At 68.6% G+C, this 27,875-nt stretch overlaps 1 protein-coding gene across 1 annotated transcript; it reads left to right on the forward strand.

The window, feature by feature from the left end:
- On the forward strand, nt 1-26,184 carry CRTAC1 (cartilage acidic protein 1). Its single transcript, XM_065407538.1, has 16 exons — nt 1-191; nt 5,860-6,056; nt 8,532-8,662; nt 10,078-10,234; nt 14,335-14,469; nt 14,847-14,992; nt 16,373-16,509; nt 17,213-17,295; nt 18,308-18,408; nt 20,693-20,861; nt 21,616-21,761; nt 22,122-22,164; nt 22,539-22,682; nt 24,505-24,630; nt 24,995-25,117; nt 25,169-26,184. Exons 1-16 carry the CDS (start codon nt 1-3, stop codon nt 26,182-26,184), a joined length of 3,045 nt encoding a protein of 1,014 aa, XP_065263610.1.
- The last annotated feature ends 1,691 nt before the right edge of the window (nt 26,185-27,875 follow it).

Consider the following 27,875-nt stretch of genomic DNA (forward strand, 5'->3'; position numbering starts at 1 on the left):
ATGCTGCTGCTGCTGTGGTTGCTGCCGCTGGCGTGGCCCGGCGAGGGCTCCCAGCGCGGCGAGCCGATGTTCACAGCCGTCACCAGCCGTGTCCTCCCGCCCGACTACGACAGCAACCCCACGCAGCTCAACTATGGCGTGGCCATCACCGACGTGGACGCTGACGGGGACTTGGAGATCGTGGTGGCAGGGTGGGTAGCGGGGCGGGAGCAGGGTCCCTGGTGCTCCCAGTCCCACCCTTCCCTCTGCCCTGGGGGTGAGCAGGGTCCCGAGGCCCCGTGTCCCTCTGCTGGTCTGGGTGTCGTGTGCCCAACCCCGACGAGGGATGGGGCGCAGCTGAGCTCTGGCACTGGCGCGCTTGCAGGCCGTGCTGACTGCTGGGTCCTGGCACCTGCATGCTGCCTGGCTCCCGGGTGCTGCCTCTGGCCTGGGGCGTGTCTGGGCCAGCGGCAGTGCCCCCGGCCAGGGAAAAGCCTCTGACAGCCAGGGCCCTGGGGATGTGTCGCCGGGAGCCTGTTCTTGCATTTCACCCTTCCGAAAAAGCAGTGCTGGCTGCCGGCTCCCTGGGCTGCCCTTCTGCCCCAGCGGGGCTCCCATCCACCGAGAGGGGCCCGGTGCTTGGGGCATCAGCCACGCCCATGGCCCACTTGACCTTGAATGGAAGATGTCGGTGGCTCAGGAAGGGTGGCAGGGTGCCCCAGCCTCCAGGTCCCTTCTGCAGGGCGCTACCAGCTCATCCCTGTGGGGCTGGGGCCCCACTCACCTGTGATGCTGCTAATGGGCTGGAGGTTTTGTATAGCCCTTGACTGGGGCCCCCTGGCGTAGGCCAGCCCTGTGCTCCCTGCACACCCCGTCCCTGCAGCACCCACTGGAGCTGGCAGCGGTGCACGAGGGAGGGCACGCATGTGGGGGGGGGCGCGTGCCCAGGGGCATCTGCATATGTAACGAGCTAGGTGTGTGGAGCTCGTAGCCCTTGTCCCGTCCCCCGTGGATCCCAGCCCCTCTCCAGGGGCTGGGCCCGTCCTCCAGGTGCGGGGCATGGCTGCCTGGGCCCCTAGCCGCTGCATGGTGCTCTCCTGCTGATAGCGCCTCCTGCCCACAGCAGCCCCAGAGCCGGATCTCTGGGTATTACCCCCAGCCCCTTGCCATGGCCCTGCCTACGAGCCCCCCCCCCCTGCCCCAGAGCCCGCAGGGCGCACTGGCTGCTGCTTCCTCCTGCGCAAGGGAGAAGGGAAGCCAGCAAACCCAGCGAGAGCCACGCTGCCCCAGGCCAGAACCCTGCTGCCCCACTTAGGGTGTCCCCCCTTGTCCAGGTGCTGGAGGAGGGGCTAATGGCAGTGTAGACAGCCTGAGAGGATGTGGCAGGTAGGGGAGCCAGAGTCATGCCCGGGGCTCTGTGATTAAAGCCCCCCCAACACACATCGTTCTATCTCATAGAGCTGGAAGGGACCTTGAAAGGTCATCGAGTCCAGTCCAGTCCCCTGCCTTCACAGCAGGACCAAGTACCGTCCCTGACAGATTTTTGCCCCAGATCCCTAAATGGCCCCCTCAAGGATTGAACTCACAGCCCTGGGTTTAGCAGGCCAATGCGGAAACCACTGAGCTCTCCCTCCCGCCCATAGGGCTCACTTGGGCCCCGCGGGTGCTTGGAGGTGGGTTGTGAGCCCTGTTGCAGCAGGAGCAAGCAGCAGGCCCTGCAGACTCCCCCCGGTTCATGGATCTGGCTGGTGGCCCGGCTGGCGAAGGCCCCATCAGACGGTTGGGCTGGAGGTGTCTGAGCAGGGAGTTTCCATCTCTGGCTTCCAGCTGTGCCCTGCCCCCACGCTGGGGCAGCTGGGGATGGGTCTGTCCCTGTCCCGGCTGGGTGGCTAACGGCCTGGCCTGCTGGGGTGGGGTGTCTCAGGGGTTCTGGTTCTGCTGCTGTTGCCTGAGGCCTGGCTAGGTAAAACCTGCCCCTGTAAATGCCCATCCTCACCCAGCCTAGGGCTGCCCCCTGTTTTCCTCCAGCCCCCCAGCCCTTGCTGTGCCCAAGTCAGATGATCTCACAGAGGGGCAGCTCCTGGCTGCCTGCAGCACACCTGGATGGGTGTTTCCAGGTGAGGGCAGCGTGGGGGGCCATGCACCCCCCGCCCGCCCCCGGGCACAGCAGTAGCTGCTCCCCGAGCTCCGGCTCGTTCGGCCCCAGCGGTGCTGTGAGGTGGTGACTGAGCAGGCCGAGCAGAAGGAAAGCGGCTCTCCCTCGTTAGGGCAGCACGTGGGCCCGGCTGGGCGGGGGGGGCTCGACTGCTCCCACACGGGCAGTGCCCCGTGCCATGGTCCAGTGTGCAGGGCCGGCTCCAGGCACCAGCCCACCAAGCTTGTGCTTGGGGCGGCACCTGGAGGGGGGCGGCGCGGTGCTCCGGCCGCCGGGGAGAGCGGGGCCACGGCCGGGCTCGGCGCCCTCCCCCCGGCGCTCTGGCCGCCCTCCCCCCCGGCGCCCTCCCCCCGGCCGCCGGGGGGAGAGCGGAGCCCCGGTCAGGGCTCGCCGCCCTCCTCCCAGGGCTCCGGCCGCCCTCCCCCCGGCCGCCGGGGGGAGAGCGGAGCCCCCACCGGGGCTCGCCGCCCTCCTCCCAGGGCTCCGGCTGCCCTCCCCCCGGCGCCCTGCCCCCGGCCGGGGCTCGCCGCCCTCCCCCCGGGGCTCCGGCCGCCCTCCCCCCCCCTGGGGCGGCAAAAAAGCCAGAGCCGGCCCTGCCAGTGTGGGGGAACGTGGGCCTCGCTGCCATGGACAGAGCCTGCTGGCCTGCCCCTGCCACCTGGGCCCATCTGCTGGAGTAGGGGTGAGGCTGGAGCACCCTCCCTAGGCCTGTATCCCTGGAACAAGAGAGGCCCAAGCAGCACCCCAGCAAGTGCCCCCTCCACTGCCCCCCCCCCCGGCGATGGGCCTTAGCCCTGCCCTGAACGGGCTGCTTGTAGGGACCCCCAGCTGGGGCATCAAGGCCTCGGCTCTCCCCGCGTGGGGCAGGCAGGTTGCAGGTGGGGTAGTCTGCGTTCCTGGGGCGCCCTGGCGAGGGGGGCGGTGCGGCTGGGCTGGGAGTGCAGGCTGCTGCTGCTCCCCCCCCCCGGCGGATCTGGGCCTGCTCCCCTCCCGTGCCGCGTGGAGCGGAGTCAGCAGCAGCTGGAAGGAGGGTTGTGTAACCAGCCCTGGCGCCAGTTGTGTAACGTGTTTACTGGAGCTGAGGGCAGGGCAGGGCCCCTCTGGGGTGGGCAGAGCTCAGCGGGGGTCTGACTTGTTCCAGGCCTCCCCAAGCCTCCTGTGCTGGGGCCCTGTGGAGGGGCCTTGCCCTGCTCTAGGGCTGCCCCATGGCTGGAGGGGGCAGAGCACGGAGCCTGCAGAGGGGCAAACGCTCAGCTCCCGGCACTGGGCCACGTCCTCCCCGCAGTCTGTGCCGCAGGGGCCCCAGCAGGGCAGTGCCCCGACCCGTCCACAGCCGTGCCCTAGCTTCCTCTGGCGCAGCTGCCTGGGTCGCTGGCACCAGAGCTGTGGGCCTGGGCCCGGCCCCATGTGGCTGCCCCTCACTGTGCCATGCTTTGCCCTGCCCTGAGGCCATGGTGCAGCAACGTTCAGTCTTGCTCCTCCCTCAGCTGGGGGGCCCAGCCCCTCTGAGCCTTGCCTGGGGCAGCCATGTCTGGGGTGGTGAGCAGAGGGGCCAGCCCCGCTGTTTCCATGCGTGCTGGCAGGGTGCTCTTGGGGGGCCAGGCCACTCTGCATGCTGGAGCCTGTCGGCCTGACAGAACAAGAAGCAATGGTCTCAAGTTGCAGTGGGGGAGGTCTAGGTTGGACATTAGGTAGGGTTACCATATTTAACAAATAAAAAAAGAGGACCCTCCACGGGGCCCTGGCCCCGCCCATTTCCCACCCCCAGCCCCGCCCCAACCCAACCCCGCCCCCTCCTCCCTCCCACTCCCAGCCACGCGAAAAGGGCTGCCCGAGCGCTACCGGCTTCACGGTTTGCCGGGCAGCCCCCAGACCCTGCGCCCCCAGCCGGCGCTTCCCCAGCGCAGCTGGAGCCCGGGAGGGGAAGTGCCCAGCCGGGGGCGCAGGGTCTGGAGGCTGCCCGGCAAACCATGAAGCCGGTAGCGCTTGGGCTTCGGGCAGCCCCTGTGCCTCCGGACCCTGCGCCTGGCTCCCGGGTGCTGCCTCTGGCCTGGGGCGTGTCTGGCTGAAGCCCGTAGCGCTCGGCTCTTAAACAGAGCCGAAGAGTCAGGGGAGGAGCAGAGCCGCCGCGGCCGGAGGCTCTGCTCCTCCCCTGACTCTTCGGCTCTGTTTAAGAGCCGAGCTGCCCGAGTGCTACCGGCTTCGGGCAGCTCCCATGCCTCCGGACCCTGCACCGCCGGAGCCCGGGAGGGGAAGTGCCCGGCCGGCGGCTGGGGTCCGGAGGCAAGGGGGCTGCCTGAAGCCCATAGCGCTTGGGCAGCTCGGCTCTTAAACAGAGCCGAAGAGTCAGGGGAGGAGCAGAGCAGCCGCGGGAGGGGAAGTGCCCGGCCGGCATTTTCCCGGAGATGTTCGGCTTTTTGGCAATTCCCCCCAGACGGGGGTTTGATTACCAAAAAGCCGGACATGTCCGGGAAAAACCGGACATATGGTAACCCTAACATTAGGAAAAACTTTTTCACTAGGAGGGTGGTGAAGCACTGGAATGGGTTCCCTAGGGAGGTGGGGGAATCTCCTTCCTTAGAGGTTTTGAAGGCCCGGCTTGACAAAGCCCTGGCTGGGATGATTTAGTTGGGAATTGATTCTGCTCTGAGCAGGGGATTGGACTAGATACCTCCAGAGGTCCCTTCCAACCCTGATCTTCTATGAGGGCAGGGGCCACATGAGGCCAGTCACCCCACGCACGCCAGGGAGCTGAGCGGCGTCTCTGAGCAGCAGCAGCCACTTGGGTGGCATGGGCAGCACCCACCACATTCATGGCCTGGCCTGGCCATGTGGGGCAGAGGAGGGGGCAGTGACTCTCCACCGTTAGGGGCCACGTGATGGGGGTGATCCTGCAGCAAGGATACATGGTGACTGGCCACGTGCCTCCCAGGGCCTGGCAGGAGATGGGGGAGCTATGGGGTGTCTGCCCCGGCCATGCTTGCAGCTCTCCCCACGGCCCGGCTGGGACCTCGTGCCCCGGCACTGCTGTGTGGCTGGCCTGGATGTGGCCACCCCAAGCCTCCCCTGCTGGCTCAAGCAGGCGGACGCAGTGCCAGTCCCAATGCTGCCAGGCAGGGTGGGGCTCAATTAGGGGCAGAACCTCACCCCCCCCCACCCCACCCCCAGCTTGTTCAAGGATCCCCCCAACCAGGAGCACCCCCGCTCGTTCCTTCCTCCCCAGCCACTGCCCCCCCCCGCCCTCCTGCCTCTGGGGGTGCAGGGAACGAGAGGATGTCCATCTCCCCGTGGGGCTGGGCCCCGTGCTGGGCACAGCCTGGTCCTGCCTAGCCCTCAGGCTCCAGGGATTCCCTACTGATTTCTAGCCAGCGGGGATCATGTAGCCCGAGCCCTGAGACTGCCCCAAGCCGTTCCCCTGGGGCTGCTGCCCGCGCTGCGGCCCCTCTGTGCTGCCCCCAGCCCAGGGCAGCGGACGGGACGTTCTTCTCTGCAGCCCCCGGGGACTGCCGGGCATCTGAGCTGCAGCCCGCCAGACTGGCACCAGGCGGGCGGTGCCACCCCCTCCCCACGGCAGGGGTCAAGTGGGGGCTTCGAGGAAAGGGCCTTGGGGCCGCCCCAAACCCTCTGGGGGCCCAGGCCCGGCTGTGTCAGCCTGCTCCGAGGCACCTGCGCGGCCTGGGGCGAGTCCCTCGTGCCTGCCCCAGCGCTCACGCTCGCCCCCCCAGGTACAACGGGCCCAACCTGGTGCTGAAGTATGACCGGGCGCGGCAGCGGCTGGTGAACCTGGCGGCAGACGAGCGCAGCTCCCCATACTACGCACTGCGGGATCGCCAGGGCAACGCAATTGGGGTGACGGCCTGCGACATCGATGGGGACGGGCGCGAGGAGATCTACTTCCTCAACACCAACAATGCCTTCTCAGGTGAGCGGCACCCGCCCCCCGGCACGGAGCCCATGGGTCATCCCCCTGCACCCCCCGGCACAGAGCCCATGGGTCATCCCCACCCCCACGGCACCCGGGCCCCTGCACCCCCCAGCACAGAGCCCATGGCCCATTTCCCCTGCCCCATGCACCCCCCCCGCCTCCCAGCCCATGTCCCATTGCCCCACCACAGAACCCATCAGAGGCCTGGGGGTCCCCGGGAGGGCGCAACGACAGCTCTGGACTGGGAATTCATGGGGAGGTGCTGGGGGCAAGTCCCTGGGGGCGTGGGGAGGGCCCGCCCCGGGCCTGCCGTGCGGCGCCGCTGTGACCTTCGGCGCATGAGAGATGGCTGCAGCCTGGAGTTAATTTCTCAGTCGAGTGACTCCATTGATTCATGGCCGGGACACGGAGCCAGCGCAGCCGCTGAGTCAGCAGCGCCCGCGGCCCCCCCAGCCCTCCCGCCGCGCCGGGGGCCCACGGCCAGGCCGCCCCTGAGACCCTTCTCCCTTGCTACCCAGCACAGGGCCTCTCCCCAGAGCCACAGCACAAACTGCGGCCAAAGAGAAGGGGGGAGGGGGGAACCTGCTGTATTCACAAGCAGGTGCATGTCCCAATACCCCTCGCTGCCCCCCCGTACCCTGGCTGAGCCCAGCCTGGCATCCCGGGGCGCGGCGCTTCCCCCCCGTACCCTGGTCGAGCCCAGCCTGGCGCCCCGGGGCGCGGCGCTGCCCCCCGTACCCTGGTCGAGCCCAGCCTGGCGCCCCGGGGCGCGGCGCTGCCCCCATGTACCCTGGCCGAGCCCAGCCTGGCATCCTGGGGCGCGGCACTGCCCCCCCGTGCCCTGGATGAGCCCAGCCTGGCGCCCCGGCACGCGGCGCTGCCCCCCCGTACCCTGGCCATGCCCAGCCTGGCGTCCCGGGGCGCGGCGCTGCCCCCCCCGTACCCTGGCCGAGCCCAGCCTGGTACCCTGGGGCGTGGCGCTGCCCCCCCCCCGTACCCTGGCCGAGCCCAGCCTGGCTCCCTGGGGCGCGGCGCTGCCCCCCCGTACCCTGGCCGTGCCCCAACTCTCCAGGCGGGGGATGGGCTGACTAGCTTCCATCCCCCCATCCCCAGGGTAGAGATAGGGGCTGCCCCTTAACCCCTCGTATGCCCCCTCTCCTGCCATGGCATTTAAGGCTGCTGCCCATCTCACACCCCTAGCACAAGGCCAGGGCAGCTGCCCCTTATTCCCTGCACTCCATCTCCAGTGGCCAGTACTTCCCTGCAGGCCATGGCCCCCTGGCAGCCCTGGGCTGGCTGGGCTGGCCCCCCACTGGCACTGCAGGAGTCTGCCCAATGCCCCTCGTGCCCCTGGCCCCGGCCTGCCCCCTGCAGTGGCCAGGGACAGTGATGGGGCACCTTGCCAGGGAGAGGGGAGGGGTGTGACGGTGCCGAGTCGCTGCCGTGGTGGGAGCGGTGCCAGAGTCACGGGGGCCTGGCAGTGCCCTCAGCGGTGTGCGGGCACGTCACCAAGTGAGACTGGCAGGTCCAATGGCTCTGCAAGGGCCTGCCAGCCCTTCCTGCCCCGCTAACGGCCTGGCTCCTGGAGGCAGGGGCCGTTGTGCGCCGGGATCTCCCCTTGGCGACAGGTCACCAGCGCGCGGGGCAGCGCCAGCCTGCCCAGCCACTGCAGCGGGAGCTCCCAGCTGCCTGTCCCTGCAGGGCACCCAGCTCTGGTCATGGGAGGTCTCTGTGGGCTGGGCCCACTCATGCTCTGCCAGGCTCCTGGCCTTGCCGGGTGCCTCCACCTCGGGATGCTGGGCCCCGGTGCATTGAGCTGAGCTGGGACAGGGACCCTCCTGGCCTGGCTTTGGTGCTGCTCTCAGAGTGTCTGAGATCGGGTCCCCCAGGCCCCCGTCAGTGGGCTCCCCCCTTGTTTGTCCTAGCAGCAGGGGCCCTGCCAAACGGGGGCCATGTGGCCATCAACCTGAACTGCTCACCATGGATCCGTCTTCCTGACACACCTAATTACCCAGGTTGCAGCTGCCAGCGCGTTGCCTGTCCCTAAATCAAGCACTCCCATTACTCCTGTCGGCTGGCCGTGCGGCCGCGGGCCCTGCTATCGATTTCCCTCCCCCCTGTATGATGTACAGGCTCCGCACAGCTCACCTTAATGAGTTCATTCTGCCGGGCAGCCCTTCGCTGGAGAGCAGCCCCTGCCCCACGCCACTGGGCACCTGCCCCTGGAATGCAAGTGGGGGCTGCAGGCCGGGATTGAGGGGCCCCAGCAGGGCTGGGGGGCTCAAGAGAGCAGGGCCTGGGTGCTGTGATCTCCCCAGGGCAGTACAGTGGGGGTTCTGCAGGGTATGGCAGCCCCCCCCCCCCCCCCCCCCGCACCTTGCCCCCTGCCTGGGCAGATCCACGCCGAGCCGGCCCGTCCCCTGCTCCTCTCCCTGGCCCCTCCCTTCCCCCCTGACCCTCTCTCTCCCCCAGGCCTGGCCACCTACACGGACAAGCTGTTCAAGTTCCGGGCTGGGCGCTGGGAGGACCTCCTGAGCGACGAGGTGAACCGGGCAGTGGCCAGCCGCTTCGCCGGGCGCTCAGTGGCCTGCGTGGACAGGGTGGTGAGTGGGCAGCGAGCCCGGCTGGTGGCCCTCGGAGTTGGGGACGTGGGCACAGCGGGGTCATGGGGTGGGGGACTTCTTTACCACCCGGGTCAGGCTCTGTTCCCCAAACTCCCCCCGCCCCCAGGCTGTTACTGGGTGTGTGGGAACAAGGTGGCACTTCCGGGCCTCTCCCATCCCGGCTTGAGCCCTCTGCCCCCTAAGTCCCCCCCCACTGTCGGGGTGTCAGGGCCCCAGGCTCTCCCCCGGCTGTTGGGGTGTCAGGGCGCTAGGTCCCCCCCACCCCTGCTGTTGAGGTGTCCGGGCCCCAGGCTCCCTCCAGGGCGCTATGTTTCTCTCTCCACCCCCTACCCCCCCTTGAGGTGTCAGGGCCCTGGAGCCTTTCCCAGAGTTGCCTCTTGTGAGAAAGTGCCTGTCGGATGATTTATGCTCCTGTCACCTGCTCTTTCTTCTTCCTCCTCCTCCTGCTGTTTGTTTTCCAACGATTATCACTAAATCAGGGCCCAGCTGCTGCAGGGGAACAATGGGAGGGGGCGGGGGAGTGTGGGGGAGCAGGGCCTACCCAGGGGGTGGGGCGGGGTGCAGAGCCAGGCTGCGAGGTATGGGGGAGTGGGGCCAAGAGGCGGGGTGGGGTGGGGTAGTAGGTGGCAGGGGAGCCCAGCCGAGCTGCGGAGTCAGGGTGACCAGATAGCCAGTGTGAAAAATCGGGATGGGGGTGGGGGGTAATAGGAACCTATATAAAAAAAACCCCAAAATCGGGACTGTCCCTATAAAATCAGGACATCTGGTCACCTTAGCGGAGTGGGAGGCTTGGGGGTCAGGTAAGGGGAAGTGGGGCTGTACCATGGGGTGAGGACTGGGGAGGAAGGGGGTTGGGGGAGTGGGGCTAAGCCATGGGGTGGAGATGGGGCAGGTGGAGGGAAGCAGGACTGAGACACGGGGGGCGGGCTAAGTGGGGGGCAGCGGAGTAGAGCTGTGGCGCAGTGTGGGAGCCGGGCGGTGGGGGGGACGCAGCATGAGCACTCCCAGCATGCAGGGGGCAGCCGGACAGACACCGAATCTTGGCAGGTCCGGGCCTCGAGTGGTCCCCCACCCCAGGCTCAGCCCTCGAGCGACTGTCCCAGCAGGGCTGGGGGCAGCGAGAGCAGCAAGGACCCCCGGGGAACAGCAGCTGAGCGTGGGGCCCGGGGCCCTGACCCGGCTGCAGCCACCCCCAGCCATGCTGCGGGGCTCTAATCCGCTCCCCGCGGGGCTGGTCAGAGCCCGCAGGCTGCAGTGCCGCCACTGGGGAGGGGGACGCCCCCAGGACCCTGCCCCCGGCCCAGCCAGGGTGTCGCAGCCGGCTGCAGGCTGGGAGCCGGGGAGGGGCCTGGCCAGCCTGGCTCTGCCCTCACCCACCTGCCCCTTGCCCACAGGGCTCCGGCCGATACGCCATCTACATCGCCAACTACGCCAACGGCAACCTGGGCCCCCACGCACTGCTGGAGATGGACGTGGCCGCCAGCGACCCTGCTCGCGGCATCGTGGTGCTGACTGACGTCGCCGCCGAGGCCGGGGTCAACAAATACACAGGTCCTGGGCAGCCTGCGTGGGGCTGAGGCCTACGGCGCGGGGATGGGGTGCTGCGGGAGGGGCCTGTGGGGAGGGGGCGGCGCAGGGGGGGCCCGCAGGAAGGGGGCGCCCCATGGGGAAGGGCTCATGGGGAGGGGCCCGTGGGGATGGGGTGCTGCGGGATGGGCCCGTGGGGAGGGGGCGGCGCAGGGGGGGCCCGCAGGAAGGGGGCGCCCCATGGGGAAGGGCTCATGGGGAGGGGCCCGTGGGGATGGGGTGCTGCGGGATGGGCCCGTGGGGAGGGGGCGGCGCAGGGGGGGCCCACAGGAAGGGGGCGGCCCATGGGGAAGGGCTCATGGGGAGGGCCCCGCAGGGATGGGGTGCTGCGGGAGGGGCCCGTGGGGAGGGTCCTGTGGGGAGGGCCCCACAGGGATGGGGTGCTGTGGGAGGGACCCGTGGGGAGGGTCCTGTGGGGAGGGCCCCGCAGGGATGGGGTGCTGCGGGAGGGGCCCGTGGGGAGGGGGCGGCGCAGGGGGGGCCCACAGGAAGGGGGCGGCCCATGGGGAAGGGCTCATGGGGATGGGGTGCTGCGGGAGGGGCCCGTAGGGAGGGTCCTGTGGGGAGGGCCCCATGGGGAGGGCCCCACAGGGATGGGGTGCTGCGGGAGGGGCCCGTGGGGAGGGCCCTGTGGGGAGGGCCCCATGGGGAGGGCCCCACAGGGATGGGGTGCTGCGGGAGGGACCTGTGGGGAGGGCCCCGTGGGGAGGGCCCCACAGGATGGGGTGCTGCGGGAGGGGCCCGTGGGGAGGGCCCTGTGGGGAGGGCCCCACAGGGATGGGGTGCTGCGGGAGGGACCCGTGGGGAGGGCCCCGTGGGGAGGGCCCCGCAGGGATGGGGTGCTGCGGGAGGGACCCGTGGGGAGGGCCCCGTGGGGAGGGCCCCGCAGGGATGGGGTGCTGCGGGAGGGACCCGTGGGGAGGGCCCCGCAGGGATGGGGTGCTGCGGGAGGGACCCGTGGGGAGGGGGCAGCGCAGGGGGGGCCCGCAGGAAGGGGGCGGCCCATGGGGAAGGGCTCATGGGGAGGGCCCCGCAGGGATGGGGTGCTGCGGGAGGGTCCTGTGGGGAGGGCCCCATGGGGAGGGCCCCGCAGGGATGGGGTGCTGCGGGAGGGGCCCGTGGGGAGGGTCCTGTGGGGAGGGCCCCATGGGGAGGGCCCCGCAGGGATGGGGTGCTGCGGGAGGGGCCCGTGGGGAGGGTCCTGTGGGGAGGGCCCCATGGGGAGGGCCCCGCAGGGATGGGGTGCTGCGGGAGGGGCCCGTGGGGAGGGCCCCGTGGGGAGGCCCCCGCAGGGATGGGGTGCTGCGGGAGGGGCCCGTGGGGAGGGCCCCGTGGGGAGGGCCCCACAGGGATGGGGTGCTGCGGGAGGGGCCCGTGGGGAGGGTCCTGTGGGGAGGGCCCCATGGGGAGGGCCCCGCAGGGATGGGGTGCTGCGGGAGGGGCCCGTGGGGAGGGTCCTGTGGGGAGGGCCCCATGGGGAGGGCCCCACAGGGATGGGGTGCTGCGGGAGGGCCCCGTGGGGAGGGTCCTGTGGGGAGGGCCCCGTGGGGAGGGCCCCACAGGGATGGGGTGCTGCGGGAGGGCCCCGTGGGGAGGGTCCTGTGGGGAGGGCCCCATGGGGAGGGCCCCGCAGGGATGGGGTGCTGCGGGAGGGGCCCGTGGGGAGGGTCCTGTGGGGAGGGTCCCGTGGGGAGGGCCCCGCAGGGATGGGGTGCTGCGGGAGGGGCCCGTGGGGAGGGGCCCGTGGGGAGGGCCCCGCAGGGATGGGGTGCTGCGGGAGGGGCCCGTGGGGAGGGCCCCGTGGGGAGGGCCCCACAGGGATGGGGTGCTGCGGGAGGGGCCCGTGGGGAGGGCCCCGTGGGGAGGGCCCCGCAGGGATGGGGTGCTGCGGGAGGGGCCCGTGGGGAGGGTCCTGTGGGGAGGGACCCGTGGGGAGGGCCCCGCAGGGATGGGGTGCTGCGGGAGGGGCCCGTGGGGAGGGCCCTGTGGGGAGGGCCCCGTGGGGAGGGCCCCGCAGGGATGGGGTGCTGCGGGAGGGGCCCGTGGGGAGGGTCCTGTGGGGAGGGACCCGTGGGGAGGGCCCCGCAGGGATGGGGTGCTGCGGGAGGGGCCCGTGGGGAGGGCCCTGTGGGGAGGGCCCCGTGGGGAGGGCCCCGCAGGGATGGGGTGCTGCGGGAGGGGCCCGTGGGGAGGGCCCCGTGGGGAGGGCCCCACAGGGATGGGGTGCTGCGGGAGGGGCCCGTGGGGAGGCGCGGCGCGGGGCTATCCATAGAGCAGGTGGCAGACCTGGCACACATGGTGCTGGGGCTGTCTCTGGGCTGGGTGACAGCACCATCTGTGACTCCTGCCCAGGAAGGGGGGCTGCATGAGGACAATCCCCAGAGCAAGGGGCCTGGAGCCAGCCCCCCCCCATCCCGGTAGGGAGTCTGGGATCCAAGGTCTCCCCCCGGGCTGTCTTGCTCCATCTCTGACCCTTGCCCCGGGAGTGCCTGGTCTCCGCAGCAAATCGCATGGGCAGCTGCTTCGCAAGGATGGCGCCATGCGGGCAGCTGCCATGGCTGCTCCATGGGCATTGGGGACAGCGTCCGGGTGGATTTGCCCATGGCCGGCCCCTGCACTCACTGCCTCTCCCGGCCTGTCCCTGGGTACCCGGGAAGGCCTGGCTCCTGGGGGAGCAGCCAAGGGCAGGGTCCCCACCTCGATCTTTCCTATCCAGCTAGAGAGGGGGAGGGGCCAGGGGCTGGGCCCCCAGAGCTGGGGTTGGCTGTCCCTTGCCCCAGACCTGCCAGAGCCTGGTTCACAGCCGCTCCGACCTCCTGTATCCCCCTGGCCCCGCCCAAGGGCCAAGCCTGCCGTGGGGAGCCGGCGGGAAAGGCCGTGAGTGTGGGGGGCCAGGGGAGATGGCAGGTGCTGAGGGTTAGAACGGGATGTCCCTGTCTGGAAGGGCAGACGCCCCAGACCAGTGGTGGGGTCTATTATTAGCTTTCACCAGGCCAGTAACAAATGTGGACTTTCAAAGTCTTACAACAGTCTTGCCGTGGAGTCCCAGATGGTCCCCTTGGGCTCTCCAGCCTAGCGCGCCCCCGGCCAGCCACACGGCCTCATAATGTACCCCCAAAATCACAAAGTTCAAGCCACTTCCAGTCCCAAGAGAGCGGTTGCTTCCCCGATCTCACCCCAGGGATAGCGCGGGAGCCGGTCCTGGAGCTGACTCCAGCGAGGAGATAGAGACAGTTATCAACAGGCACACAGTCACGCCGCCACTCCGAGGAGTTTGTCTGATCCCAAAGGTAGCAGAGCTGCAGGAATGTCCGTGCCGAGTGGCTTCCAGGGCAGACCCACACCTAGCAGGGCTGGGATCTTTGCCCCTCGGGTGCAGACAGCGGGAAAGAGCCTCAGTTTCCCCTGGTCAGGGATATGTAGCCCCTGCGGCCCAGAGCCCAAGGGGACAGGGTGAGTTCACGCATAGGTCTCTGCTCCCTGGAGATCAAGGAATGCAGTGAGCAGGGTGCCCTACAATGCCGTGTTTGCTGCCGGGGCCCCCTTGCGCGCGGGTCGAGCCTTCGGCATGCTGCTGGGGGAGTGGGACGACTGGGGACTTCCCCTTGTTATGGTGTATGTGAGTCTTACTGGTGAGCCTAGGTGAGTTTTACTGTTTTGCATGAATACTGTGTGTGCCTCAGTTTCCCTGTGTGCTGCACCAATACCTCGGTGGGGGGAATAGGGGTGTGTGACTTCGGCTGAGACCCTCTGGGGCAGGTGACGCTGCTCCAGCTGCCTGCACATAGGCGATGGCTGGTGCCCTTCGTAACCTGAGACCCAGGAGGGGGATGCAACCAGGTGAGGACCAGGTGACTCTTTGCCCAGGAAGCCAGACAAAGACAAGGAGGAGGAGAAACGGGGGTGGGGGTGTTGGAGGTGGGGTCGCTGGAAGCTGGCAGTCTGCTTGGGAGGACTGGAAGAGGGGGGGTCCGGGCCGTCTGGCCCAAGACGGACTTGGCTGAAAGTCACTGATTTCTGTGCTAACAAGCTCTGGGGCCTGACCTGTGCCCTGCTGTCCCCAGGCGGCCGGGGGGTGGCCGTGGGCCCCATCCTGAGCACCAGCGCCTCGGACATATTCTGCGATAACGAGAATGGGCCCAACTTCCTCTTCCACAACCAGGGGGACGGCAGCTTCGTCGACGCAGCTGCCAGCGTCGGTGAGTGAGCGCAGGCGGGTGAGGGACCTGCAGCCGGCGGGGGGGAGGGGGGGGCGGTGGCGTGGCCAGGGGGCCAGGCCTGGCATTACAGGGGCCAGAGCGCCCGAGCGATACCCACAGGGCCCGTGGGAGGCCGAGCTGGGGACCCCGAGCGTGGGTCTATCAGGGTCGGGAGCCAAGCGGCACTGACAGAATGGGACGGGGGGGAATAGGGCAGCCGAGTTGGCCCTGCTCTCTCTGGGGGCGGCCGGCCGCATGCCACACAGAGCCCCCCGCGGCGCCCGGCCCAGGCGGAGATGGGGCTCCCTCTGCTGTGGGGCTGGGGGTGTCGCTGTCCTTGGCCCCACTCCCAAACAGTCTCCTCTGCTGCCCTGCAGGCCTGGACGACCCCTACCAGCACGGCCGTGGCGTGGCCCTGGCCGACTTCAACCGTGACGGCAAAGTGGACATCATCTACGGCAACTGGAATGGGCCCCACCGCCTCTACCTGCAGATGAGCGCCAGCGGGCGGGTCCGCTTCCGGGTGAGAGTGGGGCGCACACGCTGCCGAGGGGCACTGGGATCAGGGCCCCCAGCTCCCCCAGGCTTCCACACCCTCTCCGGGGGGCTTGCTGTCCCAGCTCTCCCTGCGGGGGGTCACTCACAGCCCATTCTGGGGAGCCCCGCGCCCGGCCAGGCTGTAGGGCGCCCCTGGTTCCAGCTCTGTCGGGCTGTGACCTCCTTGGTCTGACTCCCGGTGAGAGCCCCGGCTCCTTCCAGCAGCCCCCTCTGAGCCCCCCCACCCGCCTCCCAGCCCTTCGATCTCCAGCTGGGGGGGTGGCTCAGCCTCCCTACGCAGAGGCGGGGAGATCTCTGTCCCCTGGCGCACTGGGTGTCAGTGTCCTGGGGACTGGATTTGCCATCGGCGTCTCAAATCTCCACTGATCTGGGGCCAGGCCCAGACAGCCAGGTGACACCACCCTTGTCTCTGCCTGCCCTGAGAGAAAACAGTCCTGTCCCACCCACGGGGGAACAGCGCAGGGGAAACTGAGGCATGCCGGACTCATAAAGATATCCCTTGGCGCTGCCCGCTGTGCTGTCCAGCCCCCGACGCTCTGTGGCCCTTATGCTTATACGAAGCACACAGGATCTTTTTCAAGGGAAATGGCAACAGACTGCGTTTATTGGAGATACAACGGTTAGCATGTGCATTCAATCACACACACACACACACACACACACACACACACACACACACACACACACACACACACACACTGTGGTCAGCTAGGTTGATCACGGGTAGGGAGGAGCCGGGTTCTGCTGGTCGTGACACGATGCTCTGGGGAAGTCTTGGCAGGACGAACCCAAAGTTTCATGGCAAGGCCCCCTGTTTATATAGTGATTTTCCTTCACTGGGACCAACGAGTTCTGCACCGTCATGCTGTAATCAATTGTTGTTTGACAAGGGCTTGTTTTCTTAAATTGTCCTTCTCATCCTTTATCTTGTTCTTTCCTCAAGTCTCTCAGGGAGTTACCCCAGACTGGGTTTGATCACTGCTCTCTTGTCCCCATTGATAGGTGCCTGTCTCATCTTTACAGTCGTCAATCTGCCTTCCTCTGACATGTCAATAGGGGCGTGTTGCAGCCTCCTGGCACCCTTGCGTCTGTCTCTGGTTTCTCCCTAGAACATCTGGTTCAGCGATGGCCTTCACACTTCTCTCTTAACACACAAATTCCTCATTCACACACAAACCACAATTAATTTCCACAGAACATTTTGAACAGGAACATCAAGTTGAAATGCAGAAGAAAAACAACCATGGCTACATTATTATCTTATAATTCTTTATCCTTCACTCTAAATTATACAAAATACAAACAATAAATCCTAGAACTACACCCTGACCCGTCTCTCCCGCAGGACATCGCCACGCCCAAGTTCTCCATGCCATCCCCCGTCCGCACCGTCCTCGTGGCTGACTTCGACAACGACCAGGAGCTGGAGGTGTTCTTCAACAACATTGCGTACCGGGGCTCCTCCGCCAACCGCCTCTTCCGGTAGGGCCGCCCGCCGGGGCAGGGTCAGAGGGCAGGCTGCCTACCGGGTGGGGGCTGGGAGCAGGAGATGGGCCACATGCCCAGGAGACCCGGGGGCCGCGGCTGCGTGCCCAGGAGGTAGGGCGGGCGGGCTGGATTCCGGTGCCCCTGGCGTGGAGCTGTGCTCCGTGCCCAGGAGCAGGAGGTGTGCCCACGAGAGCCCGCGGGCACCAGCCACTGTGACTAAGCCCTTTGCAATGTCATTATTAGCCCCTCACTCACAGCGCTAATGGCCCCTCGTTAATTGTGGGGATTGATAGCTCCTTTGTCCCGGGTGGATAGTGCCAAGTGTCCGCACGGCCAGCCCCATGGCCACTATCCGGCCCCGCCATTCGCCCGCACTAAGGCCCATCTGGCTCTGCCGGATCCTGGCAGTCTGTCCAGCAGGGGCTCCGAGTCTGTCCCTGCCTGGTGCCGAAGGGAGACGATGCTGTGTGCGCCAGGCAGGGCTCCCGCCGGGATGCAGCGCTGGCATGGGCTCTCGCCCGACACGGCTGCCCCCTCTGCCAACCCTGCCCCTTGCAGCCCAGGGACCCTGCGTGGAGCCAGAGGCTCGCGTGGCAGGGGGTCGCGTGGCCAGCAGACATGGAGGGGCTCGGGCAGCCGGTGGGGTTGGGGGCCCCGGAGCCTGGCTCTCACCCTCGTCCCCTGCCTGGCCCTGCAGGATCATCCGCAGGGAGCACTCGGACCCCGTGATCGAGGAGCTGAACCCAGGAGACGCCATGGAGCCCGAGGGCCGGGGCACTGGTGAGTCCCCCACGCCTGCTGCCCCTCAGGGGCTGGGCCAGGTGCTGAGATGCCCCAGGCTGTGCTGCCTGGGGACCCAGGGTGCTGTGGGGGTCAGTGGGGTGACACATGAGTCAGCGCTGGCCAGCAGGGGGTGCCTGCAGGGCTGGGTGGGGTGCTGCAGCCACTGCGCGGGAGGGGGAGTGAGCGGGCGAATCCTGGGCTGGCTCCGGGTTGCGGGCGGCTGGATCGACGGCTCCATTGTCCTCTCCCGTCCCTGCCCCCGGCCTGGCCCCTCTGCGCCCTCAGCTGCCCAGTGCCTCCGTCAGTTCCTGGGGGTCGGGGTCAGGGGGCTGCCCCCTCAGTGCGGGGAGCCAAGCCTGGCACAGGCCAGTGGCTGTGGCTGCTGACGTAACCCCACCCCGGGGACCCGAACCTGGCTCCGTGCGTGCTGCAGGCGACAGGCAGGAAAGTTGAAGAACCTACTGACAGGCAGCATGATCTAATGGTCAGAGCAGGGGGCTGGGAGCCAGGACTCCTGGGTTCCATCTCCAGCTCTGGGAGGGGCTAGGTGGTCAGGGCAGGGGGGTCTGGGAGCCAGGACTCCTGGGTTCCATCCCCAGCTCTGGGAGGGGCATGGGGCTAGGGGGTCAGGGCAGGGGGGGCTGGGAGCCAGGACTCCTGGGTTCTATCCCCAGCTCTGGGAGGGGCATGGGGCTAGGGGGTCAGGGCAGGGGGGGCTGGGAGCCAGGACTCCTGGGTTCTACCCCTGACACTGATTCTCTTTCATCTTAGGCAAGAAATGGCCCTTTGTAGCCAGGGCTGCTTCCCCGGCTGTCTGTCCCTCTGGGCTGCCTGCAGCCCGACGTGGCTACTGGGCGTGGGGTGGATCATCCCTGCAAGGCTGCGGTCACCTGAGCTGTTCCCCAGGTGCAGGCTGAGCCAGGGCTGGCGTGAGAGCCGGGCAGAGCTGGGCCGGGGAGGTGGGGGACTGCGATGGGGGCTGACCCCCCAGCCTCTGGTGTCATTGCAGGGGGTGCAGTGACTGACTTCGATGGCGATGGGCTGCTGGACCTGATCCTGTCCCACGGCGAGTCCATGGCGCAGCCGCTCTCCGTCTTCAGGGGCACCCAGGTGCGTTGGGGCCCCGTGCTCACCCCCTGGGCCGCATTAGGGCTTTGCTGTAAAGACTTTATATGAATACTGTGCGTGCCTCAGTTTCCCCCGTCACGGAGTCCCCGGCTGGGTGCGCAGGCACCGCCCCGAATGAAGTCAGGCAGGGCTCCGGTGCAGGGCGGCTCCCCTCAGGGCACACGCTCCCCAGGGCAAGACGCTTCCTGGGCGTCGCTGCTCCCTGGGTCTGACCTCGGAGCGTTCAACCCCCTGTTCACCCCACCCCGGGAGCTCCCTGCAGCGAGTGCCCCTGGATCGGACACCTGGGGAAGCCTCAGGCGCTCCCCACGGGCCCTGCCCCCCACTCCGCAGCCAGCAGTGACTCTCGGCCAGCGTGGGACACAGACGGGTTATTAGTCGTCGCTCGGGAGCACAGCGTAGAACAGAGCACAGAAATCGGGACATTCACAAAAGTCCATCTCGGGGGATCCCCCCGGAGTCCCAAACCAGGAGCCTGACTCGCTCCCAGCAGCCCAGCCTCAGACGCTCCTGTTGCCCCTCCTCCGTCCTTTGTCTCTTTCCCAGGCAAAAGGGCCACCTGGTCTCCACCCTTCTCCTTGCTCCAACTTGTCACAGCCCCGACCATCCATTGCCGGGTTACAGAGTACTTCGGCCATTATCTATGTCAGGCAGCGAGGGGTAGCCACACCTGCCCCCTGGGGGCTCAGGAAAAATCACAGCCCCTTGTCCCACCCCCTAGGTATTTGTGTAACACACAGGGGAAACTGAGGCGCACACCCAGTATTCAGAGAAAACATTAAGCACATTCCCACTGTGTCATTCCCCTTCCCCCAGACGAAGTCTCTGGCTCTGCCCCATTCAGCCTGGTCCCCGGGAGTGTGTCCCCCAGCCGGAGGCCCCCCCCGCGCGACAGTCTGCGACCCCGAGTCAAGGCTGGGGAGTGTGTGCAGGCTTTCGCTCCAGCCACACGTCCGGATCATCCCCCGTCAGCACCTCTGCGGGTCTCTGATCCTGCCTCTTGGGCCCCTCCTTGGCCCCATCTCGGGTCCTTCTTCACTGAGGGGCCAAACACCCCCCTCAGGGCGCGAGATTCGTGGGCACTAACTGTTCTGGGCCTACCCCTGAGGCCGTGCCAGCGTCACCTCAGCGCCCGTGTCCAGTACCTGCACTTCCTTCCCAGCCACCTCCCTGGGGCCAAAGCCGCCTGCTCCACACAAATGACATCACAGGTCTCTGAGGTCCCTTGGAGGGGGTCGGCCGCATCCACCGTCACCCCGGATTTGGGCTTCCCAGAGTCCTGCTTCTGGGGCACCCCTGGGTGGCCTCTCTTTGGGTCCTTGACCTGGGCCGTTCCCTCCAGATCTCTCCATGCCTGGCCCTGCTGCCCACAAACTGCTCTGCCGGACGGCCTGCGCTGTGCAGATCCTTGGGCTTCCTGTCCACAAGCCATGTTTTCTGCTCAGCTCCCCCCACCTCCAATCTGTCAGGGGACCCAGGTCGCAAGGACACCCCCTGCAAGACGGGGGCCCCAGGTGGCACGGACGCCCTGCTGCTGCTCCGGCTGCTGCCTCTGCTGCTCTCAGACCCTCCTAGAACCTGCTTCTCGGACCGATCATCCTTCTCCAGCCGTGCCAGCTGCTGCCCGCTCCCCCCCCTCTCCCAGCAGGGCTGGCGATGCCCCGAGGGGCAGGTCACACCCCCTTCTCCTGCTGTTCCCTTTGGCTGCCAGTCACTTACAGCAAAATATTTCTGGTGCATTCAGCGACCTCCCATCCCCGTGGTGCCTTCCCCAGCCCGCTTCTGCCCCCCGTCACAGGCCCACAGGGCCGGTGCTCTTCAACAGCCCCCAGGAGGCCCCCTTGAGGAGCCCGACCCCCCCAGGGGCTCGCTCTGTCGCTGCGGAAGCCCCTCGGCTTCACTGCCCCCTTGGACCGAGCCTTCAGCACCCCTGGCTCACACCGTGAGCTCCCTTCAGCGAGTCCACCGGAGAGAGACATGGAACCCCAGGGGGCGCAATGCCCCCCACCTCCAGCACCTGCCGGGGCGCAGCCGGCGTGGTTACAGCAGGGGGTTAGGAGGGGCTGGACCCCAGCTAGGCAGGCCTTGGGTAGCACCCCGAGCAGGAGGCTACAGCCTGGTCCACACACCCAAGTATCCAGCCCTTCTCCACCCCCAGGTGACAAAGCAGCATGGGGGAAACGGAGGCACACAGAGTATTCCTACAAACTTCCCAGAAAATCCCCACCCCTCTGCCCGGCTCGTCTCACCCGTCTGTCCCCCGCAGGGCGCTGGCAATAACTGGCTCCGCGTCATCCCGCGCACCCGCTTCGGGGCCTTTGCGCGGGGGGCCAGGGTGGTGCTGTTCACCCGGCGCAGCGGGGCGCACCTGCGCATCATCGACGGCGGCTCGGGCTACCTGTGCGAGATGGAGCCCGTGGCGCACTTCGGCCTAGGTGAGTCGCCAGCAGCCTGGCCCTGCCCATGGTCCCCAGGAAGCCCTGGGCATCCGTCTGCGGCTCCTGGCCGGAGCTGAGACATGCGGTCAGGGCAGCATTAGACTCCCTGCTGTGTTCCCCAACGCTGCCGGTGCCCCTCACTCTCGACCCGCAGCCCCTGCTTGCCCAGCCCTGCCGGTGCCCCTCACTCCCGACCCGCAGCCCCTGCTTATCCAGCCCTGGGCTCCCCACAGCCCTGCTGGTGCCCCTCAGTCCCAACCAGCAGCCATCTGCTAACCCCGCCCTGGGTTCTTCCCCCGCTCTGCTGTGGAGGGGTCTGTTCCTTTAACACTTTCTGGCCCAGAGAGTTGGTGGCTAACAGATTGGGGGGCTGGGGGGCCTCATTGTTGGGGTTCAAAGCATTGGCTGCAGCTAGGTGCCTGCTGCCTGGGCCGGGAGGGGGAGCTGAGCAGCCCCTGCTGCCCCCTCCAAGCTGCTGCTGTGCAGAGAGGCGGGCGCTTCCAGGCCCCCTGAGCCCCCCCGTTTCCGGCCCAGCCAGGCCTGTGGGGTGAGCAGGACAGCTGAGCGCTCAGGAACTGGACCGAACGGTGTCTTGGCGCTGGGCCCTCGCCCTGCCCACCCCACTGCCCCCCAAGCTGCTGCTCTCAGCAGGGAGAGGAGGGTCCCCTGGGCGGACAGCGGCCTGCGCTGCTGAGATCTGCTCCCTCGCCCGGCCCCCCAGCTGCCCGCGCTGATGGCTCCTCCTCCGCAGGCCGGGACGAAGCCAGCAGCCTGGAGGTGACGTGGCCGGACGGCAGGGTCGTGACCCGGGCTGTGGCCAGCAGCGAGACCAACTCGGTGCTGGAGATCCCCTACCCCCAGGGTGCTGAGGGGCAGCTCCCGCCCACCTCGCTGGAGGTGAGTGCCAAGCAGCGCACCTGGCACGGAGTGGGGCCGGCCGGGGGCAGCTCCCAGAGGCAGGGAGGGGGACATGGCACAGGGAGCCAACAACAGGACGCAGACACCCGCTTGGACGGGACAGGCCAGGGACATGGTGCCTCTGGCCTCACCCAGGCAGGCCAGGCCCAGCCACCCCTGCCAGCTGCCCTGCCCTGTGCGACGCCGTCCCTGGTGTGTGGGCTCCGGAGCGCTGGGGAATCAGTGCCCCGTGCCCCTGCCTGGCTGCAGACAGGGCGGGCCCTGAGCTGGGGGGCCTGGGGCAGCCCCTCCCCACGCTAATCCCAGCCCCCCGGGTCTGTGCTTCTCCCCTTGATGCAGTGTGGCCAGGGGTTCTCCCAGCACGAGAACGGACGCTGTGTTGGTGAGTCGCTGCTTGCGATGCGCCCGCGGGAGGGGCTGGGCCAGGCAGGAGCCATGGGGGGGGGCTTGGGCTGTAGCATGGCCAGGGGAGGGGCTGTGTGCCAGGGCATTTCTGGGCCGGTTACTTGGCGGGGGGGCTGTAGCCTGGCAGGGGACGGGGGGGCTGTTGCACGGCTGTAGGGCAAAGATTTGGTGCGGGGCTGCAGCCTGGCCGGGGGGGTGGGGGGCTGCAGCCTGGGGGTGCTGGGGCTCTTGGGGGGCCCTGGTTGTGCCCCAGCCATGGTGGCTGTCGCATCTCGGCGGGTGGGGAGCTGTAGCGCCTGCCCCGGAGCCCAGGCTGTGGCTTGGCTCACGCTGTGCCCTGTCCGGTTCCAGACACGGACGAGTGTGCCGAGTTCCCCTTCGTGTGCCCCCGGGAAAAGCCGCTCTGCAGCAACACGTACGGCGGGTACCGGTGCCGCAGCAACCGGCGCTGCAGCCGGGGCTTCGAGCCCAGCGAGGACGGCACGGCCTGCGTGGGTGAGTGCCACACGGGGGCTGCCCGGCCCGGAGAACCAGACCAGCCCCCACCCAGTGCCAGGGCGCTCTGGAAGCCTGGGGAGCCCTGGCCCCTGGTTAAAGGTGTTTCGGCGCCCCCCGCAGGCCCAGCCTGGTTACTGGCCGTGTGGATCTGCCCATGCTCCTGGAGCTGGTCCCAGCCCCATGGCAGGGCTGGCCCTGACCCATCTCTGCCCCGACTGGCTGTCACTGACCCTCCCTCCCCTCCTCTCTGTCTCTCCTTCTCTGTGCAGCGCAAGTGGCCTTTTTTGGTGGATACCCCTCTGCAGGGAGCCGGCTCTGGGCCTGGCGCCCCCCGAGCCCCCTCCTCCCGCTGGGCCTCGGACTCTGCCTTCACTTCTATGCACTTTAACCTTTGCCAATGACCAGCCAGAGCCAGCCTGTGTGTACGGACTGGACTGTCTCTGCCTCCCTCTGCCTCTCCGTCCCTCTGGCCCCGCTCCGGCCCCCCTCCGCCTCTCTCCTCCCGTCTCTCCAATGCCCCTCGAAGCGCTGGCTGGGCCGGGGCCATGTTTGAGCAGGGCACGGAGCCACCCGGGCCACAGCAGCGACTGTGCTGAAGGCAGAGCCCTGTGCCAATCACCCCTTGCATGTTTTCTGAGAAAACAGACAGGGAAGCGCCCTGTGACCCCGTCAGTGCCCCCCTCATGGGAGCTGGCCCTTAACGAAGATGGTGGCTCCGGGGTAGTTGCTTGCTCAGTCGAATCGATTCCGTATCATGTGCCTGCTGGTTTGGCCTGCAAGGTTTGCTTCCCCTGCTCCCATCTCGGCAATGGAGGACACCCCCCCCAATCACTGTGGGGGAGGATGCCCCCCACTGTGTTTTCTAGGCTATTGACCCCCCCTGTCTGGAGTTGGACCCGGCTCAGTCTTCCAGCCCCTCCCCAGAGAAGCAACCCAATAAACTCTATACTGTCGATTTGCACCTGCCTGATGAGTTGCTTGGGGGGGTGACGCCTGGGGGCCCCGCTGGTTCCAAGCTGGCGCCAGCTCCCTGGGTGCCTGTGGCGGGGTTAGGCTGGCCATGGCGTGGGGCTGCATGGGATGCAGGTGGAACATGAGAGGGTCATACCCCCTCTCGCCCTGGCGGGACCCCTCGGTGCTCAGCCTACGGGATGGGTACGCCCTGAGTTCCGGTCCCCGGGTGGGTGACTGGCTCTTTCTCCACCACAGCCACCGAGCGGGGCCCGCTCCCCCTGCTTTGCGCATGCGGAGAGGGCGGCTGAGGGTCGTGGGGAAGGGAATGGAGGGTGGGCGTCGGACCCAGCTGTACCAGTCCCAGCTGACACGAGCCAGCGGCTGAGAGCTCGTCCGTGCTGCCCAGCGTGCCCGAGGCGTCGGCGCCCATGGGTGGGCTGGGGGCTACGGGCTGGCTCCGGCCCCATTAGCTCCTGCTGGGCCAGCTGCTGGCAAGGGGGCTGGGGAGGGGCTGGTGGAACGGGGCTGGGGGGCACTGGGGCAACCAGGGAGCGGGTGGGTGGGGGGCAATCAGGGGGCCCCTACAGGACATCTTTAACACCCCTCCCCATCTGTTCTGAACCATGGGGGGGGGGGGCTGACAGTCATGTGACCCTGCCTCAGCCAATCCACTTTTGGCTCCCCAAAATGAATGAGCAGCTCCGGTTTGAAGGGCGATTGGTTGGAAGGAGCAGTCACATGACTGTCTCGGCCAATGGCACAGTTCGGCAGCATGCGGGTACCCGGGGTGCCAAGCGTGAGGCTCAGGGGGTGGGGCTTGCTGGAGCTCCGCCCACTGACCCCCTGCTCTCTCCCTGCTCCCCAGACATTGACGAGTGTGCCCGGGGGCTGCATGCCTGCAGCCAGCTCTGCACCAACACCCCGGGGGCCTTCGCCTGCCGCTGCCGCCCGGGCTTCCGGCCTGACGCCCGCGCCACCGGCCAGTGCCTGGGTGAGTAGCCGGGCCCCAGGCCAGGGGGCAGCCGGGCCCGGGGAAGGGCCCCCCCCTTGTCCCAGGCTGGAGGGCAGAGCCGCCTGGACGCAGGAGGCTGCAGCAGCACAGGGGTTAATTCGGCCTGTGAGGCGGGTGCCACCCGGACTCGGTGGCCAGGGAGCCCACGCGTGGCCAGGACTGGCACAGGCAGGGCATCCACTGGCCCCGCCTGGCGCTGCCGTCTCTGCCCGGCTCCCTCCACCGGCATCAGGCAGAGCTTGGCACCGCCGCCCTCATCCCCGCCCACCAGCCCCCGGGAGGGAGCCCAGCGCCCGTGGCCCAGCTGGGCTCTGCGGGGTGACGCCCCCCCCTTCTCTTTCAGACGTGGACGAGTGCCGGGAGCAGCAGGGGCTGTGCGACCACGTCTGCCACAACGAGCAGGGCTCCTTCCACTGCCACTGCCACAACGGCTTCTCCCTGGGCCCCGACCGGCGCCGCTGCCTGCGCCCCGCCTAGCCCCGGGCTGCCCCACGCCCACGGCAACCCCCACGCCCAGGGCAGCCCCACGCCCACGGCAACCCCCACGCCCACGGCAACCCCCACGCCCAGGGCAGGCCCACGGCAACCCCCACGCCCACGGCAACCCCCACGCCCACTGCAACCCCCACGCCCAGGACAGCCCCACGCCCACTGCAACCCCCACGCCCAGGGCAGCCCCACGCCCACTGCAACTACCATCCCACGGCAGCCCCCACGCCCACGGCAGCCCCCACGCCCACTGCAACCCCCACGCCCAGGGCAGCCCCACGCCCACGGCAACCCCCACGCCCAGGGCAGCCCCACGCCCACTGCAACCCCCACGCCCACGGCAACCCCCACGCCCACGGCAACCCCCACGCCCACGGCAACCCCCACGCCCAGGGCAGCCCCACGCCCACTGCAACCCCCACGCCCAGGGCAGCCCCACGCCCACTGCAACCACCATCCCACGGCAGCCCCCACGCCCACGGCAACCCCCACGGCAACCCCCACGCCCAGGGCAGCCCCACGCCCACTGCAACCCTGACGCCCACGGCAACCCCCACGCCCAGGGCAGCCCCATGCCCACGGCAACCCCCACGCCCAGGGCAGCCCCACGCCCACGGCAACCCCCACGCCCAGGGCAGCCCCACGCCCACTGCAACCACCATCCCACGGCAGCCCCACGCCCACTGCAACCACCATCCCACGGCAGCCCCCACGCCCACTGCAACCCCCACGCCCAGGGCAGCCCCTAGGCCACGGCAACCCCCACGCCCAGGGCAGCCCCACACCCACTGCAACCCCCATGCCCAGGGCAGCCCCTCGCCCACTGCAACCCCTAGCCCCTGGCCGCCCCCAGCCCACTGCAGCCCCCACGCCCAGGGCAGCCCCACGCCCACTGCAGCCCCCACGCCCAGGGCAGCCCCACGCCCACTGCAACCCCCACGCCCAGGGCAGCCCCACGCCCACTGCAACCCCCACGCCCAGGGCAGCCCCACGCCCACTGCAACCACCATCCCATGGCAGCCCCTTGCCCACTGCAACCCCTAGCCCCGGGCCGCCCCATACCCACAGCAACCCCCAGACCCACTGCAGCCCCTACACCCCGGGCCGCCCCCAGACCCACCGCAGCCCCTGGGGGCGCAGAGGGAACAAGTCCCCAGCTGCAGGGGCCGTGCAACCCTGGCTCCTTCCCCCTCCGGCCTGGCCTCCCCTCCAGCCACCTGCCGGACGCAGGGCTCGGGCCCAGCCGGGGCTGCTCACGCCTGGTGCTGGATGAATGAAGCGTTTCCCAGCTGACGCAGTCCTCGGCCCGTCACACCAGCCCCGGCCTGGGCCGAACATCCTGCCCGCAGACGGTCGCTCCCTGCCCCACACCAGGCTGAAGCCCCCCTTCCCCCGCACTGATTTTCCCTCCGTCCCTGTTTTCCCGTGTGATTTCCTGCCCCCTTGTTCTTTGGCACTCTGGGTGCCGCCCGGCCAGCCCCGACCTGCCCTGGCCCCAGCTGTCACCCCCCCGTCTAGTCCCCTTTCCCCTTCTCCTGAATGTGCCCCCCCTTCCCCACGCCTTCCTCTGGCCCCCCGTCTGTTCCGTCGCCCCCTGCTGGATTTGTGTTCCCGAGCCCCCCCCCGGGTTCCCCAGGCAGTGCAGCGTGTGCTGGGGGTGCAGGCGCCGACGGGATCCAGTAGCGGGGGGCTGTACAGCGCCCTGCATGGACTCCCAGCTGCAGTGCTGCCTTTTACCACCAGGTGGGGCCAGGGGAGCTAGCTGGGGGGGAGCAGGATGGAGCGGGGCCCCTGGCCCCAGGCAGGGGGGTTACGTGAGCCAGGGGAGAGACCCCCAGGGGGCTGGTTTCCCTGTACCTAGCTCTGGGCCAGCCCAGGTACCAGCGGGCTCCCCAGCCCTGCGGTTGTGGTGTTAGGTCCAGACCAGGCCTGCTGCCCTGCTGCCGCCCCCAGGCCAGGAGAGGCACCGTCCCAGCCAGCAGGGCCCCCCAGCTGCCCGCTTCCCTCGTCCCCTCGACGCAGGAGGAAGTGGTGCAGGCAGCTGGACTGGCAGCACAAGGTTTATTGTGTGTCCGGGGGAGGGGGGGGCAGGGGCCGTTCCCAGTGCTCTGTGCCCCCAGCCTGCTCTCCCAGAGCCCTCTGAGAGCGATATCTGCTCAGCCCTGCCCGCGGGCCCTGGCCCCGTCGCCCGTCTGCCCCAGGCTCTGCAGCGCCCCCTGCTGCGTAGGGCAGATCCATGGGCCGTTCACTTTGGCCTCCGGCATCATCCCGGCCAGGGGAACCTCACCTGTCACCCTCTGCCCCATTCCCTGCAGTGCCCCCGCCCCATAGGGCCGGGCCTGGCTCTCCTCTCTAGCCCCATCCCTGCCCCCACTGGAGCTGGCCCGGCTCAGGGCACCCCCCAGCCCAGGCAGGACGCGGGGGGGGCACCTTCCAGGAAAACTGCCTTGGGGGGGTGCCCCTGATGGGGCTGATGGGTCGCTCCTCCCCCGTGGGTAGGGTCAGCACTTTAACCTTTGATGGGGGCACAAAGCCCCCAGGACACGGCCCCAGCGCTGGGGCCATGAGCTCTGGGGTGGGGCGGTTCGTGCTGCGGGAAGCGAAGGGCTCATGCAGGGGACGTGCGGGGAAGGGACAGGGGGAGCAGGCAGGGCGGGGCCGGGCCATGCAGCCCCCGGGGTGTGGGCTCCAATCCCTTTGGCTGAGGATGAGTTTGGCGAGGGATGGTGACCCCC

This window comes from Emys orbicularis, chromosome 7, assembly GCF_028017835.1.
Source record: "Emys orbicularis isolate rEmyOrb1 chromosome 7, rEmyOrb1.hap1, whole genome shotgun sequence".
Taxonomy (NCBI): Eukaryota; Metazoa; Chordata; order Testudines; family Emydidae; genus Emys; species Emys orbicularis.